We start from the raw sequence: 431 nt of genomic DNA on the forward strand, positions 1-431 counted from the left end.
GATACGAGAGCAAGTTTGGCTGCTGTCGGTTGGGAGCTCGAGGCTGGTGCTTTCGGAAGCTGGGCTCAAATCCCTCGTTTTGTATCATTGTCATGCGTTCCCTCCCTGCCTCCTCCCCTCTTCCCGTCCCGCGGCCGGCCAGTCAGGGCTACCCACCGGAGTGTGTTCGCAGGTGGCCAGTGAGCGCATCCCTCCTGCGGCAGGCGTAGTTGCAGAAGGGACATTTGAAGGGCTTCTCGCCAGAGTGCAGTTTGATGTGACGCAGCAGGTTTCCCTTCTGGGTGAAGGAGGCTCCACACTGGTTGCAGTGGAATGGCCTTTCTCCTGCAAAACCAGAGCAGTGGGTGAAACTCCTGCTTAAAAGCATTTTCCAAGTCTGCAGAGCAGCAGCTCTTGAATCAACAGCCCCAGAGATCAGAAGCATTCACAGG

General features: G+C 56.8%; 1 protein-coding gene across 1 annotated transcript in view; it reads right to left on the reverse strand.

Moving 5' to 3' along the window:
- The window catches only part of LOC104167075 (zinc finger protein Eos-like), a gene marked incomplete at its 3' end in the record, with an annotated part of 18,535 nt that overhangs the window by 6,003 nt on the left and 12,101 nt on the right, over positions 1 to 431 (reverse strand). Inside the window, exon 4 of the mRNA XM_009707203.1 lies at positions 157 to 324. Coding sequence (XP_009705505.1) covers positions 157 to 324 — 168 coding nt within the window. The remainder of the gene's footprint in view (positions 1 to 156; positions 325 to 431) is intronic.

Source organism: Cariama cristata, unplaced genomic scaffold, assembly GCF_000690535.1.
Source record: "Cariama cristata isolate BGI_N322 unplaced genomic scaffold, ASM69053v1 scaffold29399, whole genome shotgun sequence".
NCBI classification, from domain to species: domain Eukaryota; kingdom Metazoa; phylum Chordata; class Aves; order Cariamiformes; family Cariamidae; genus Cariama; species Cariama cristata.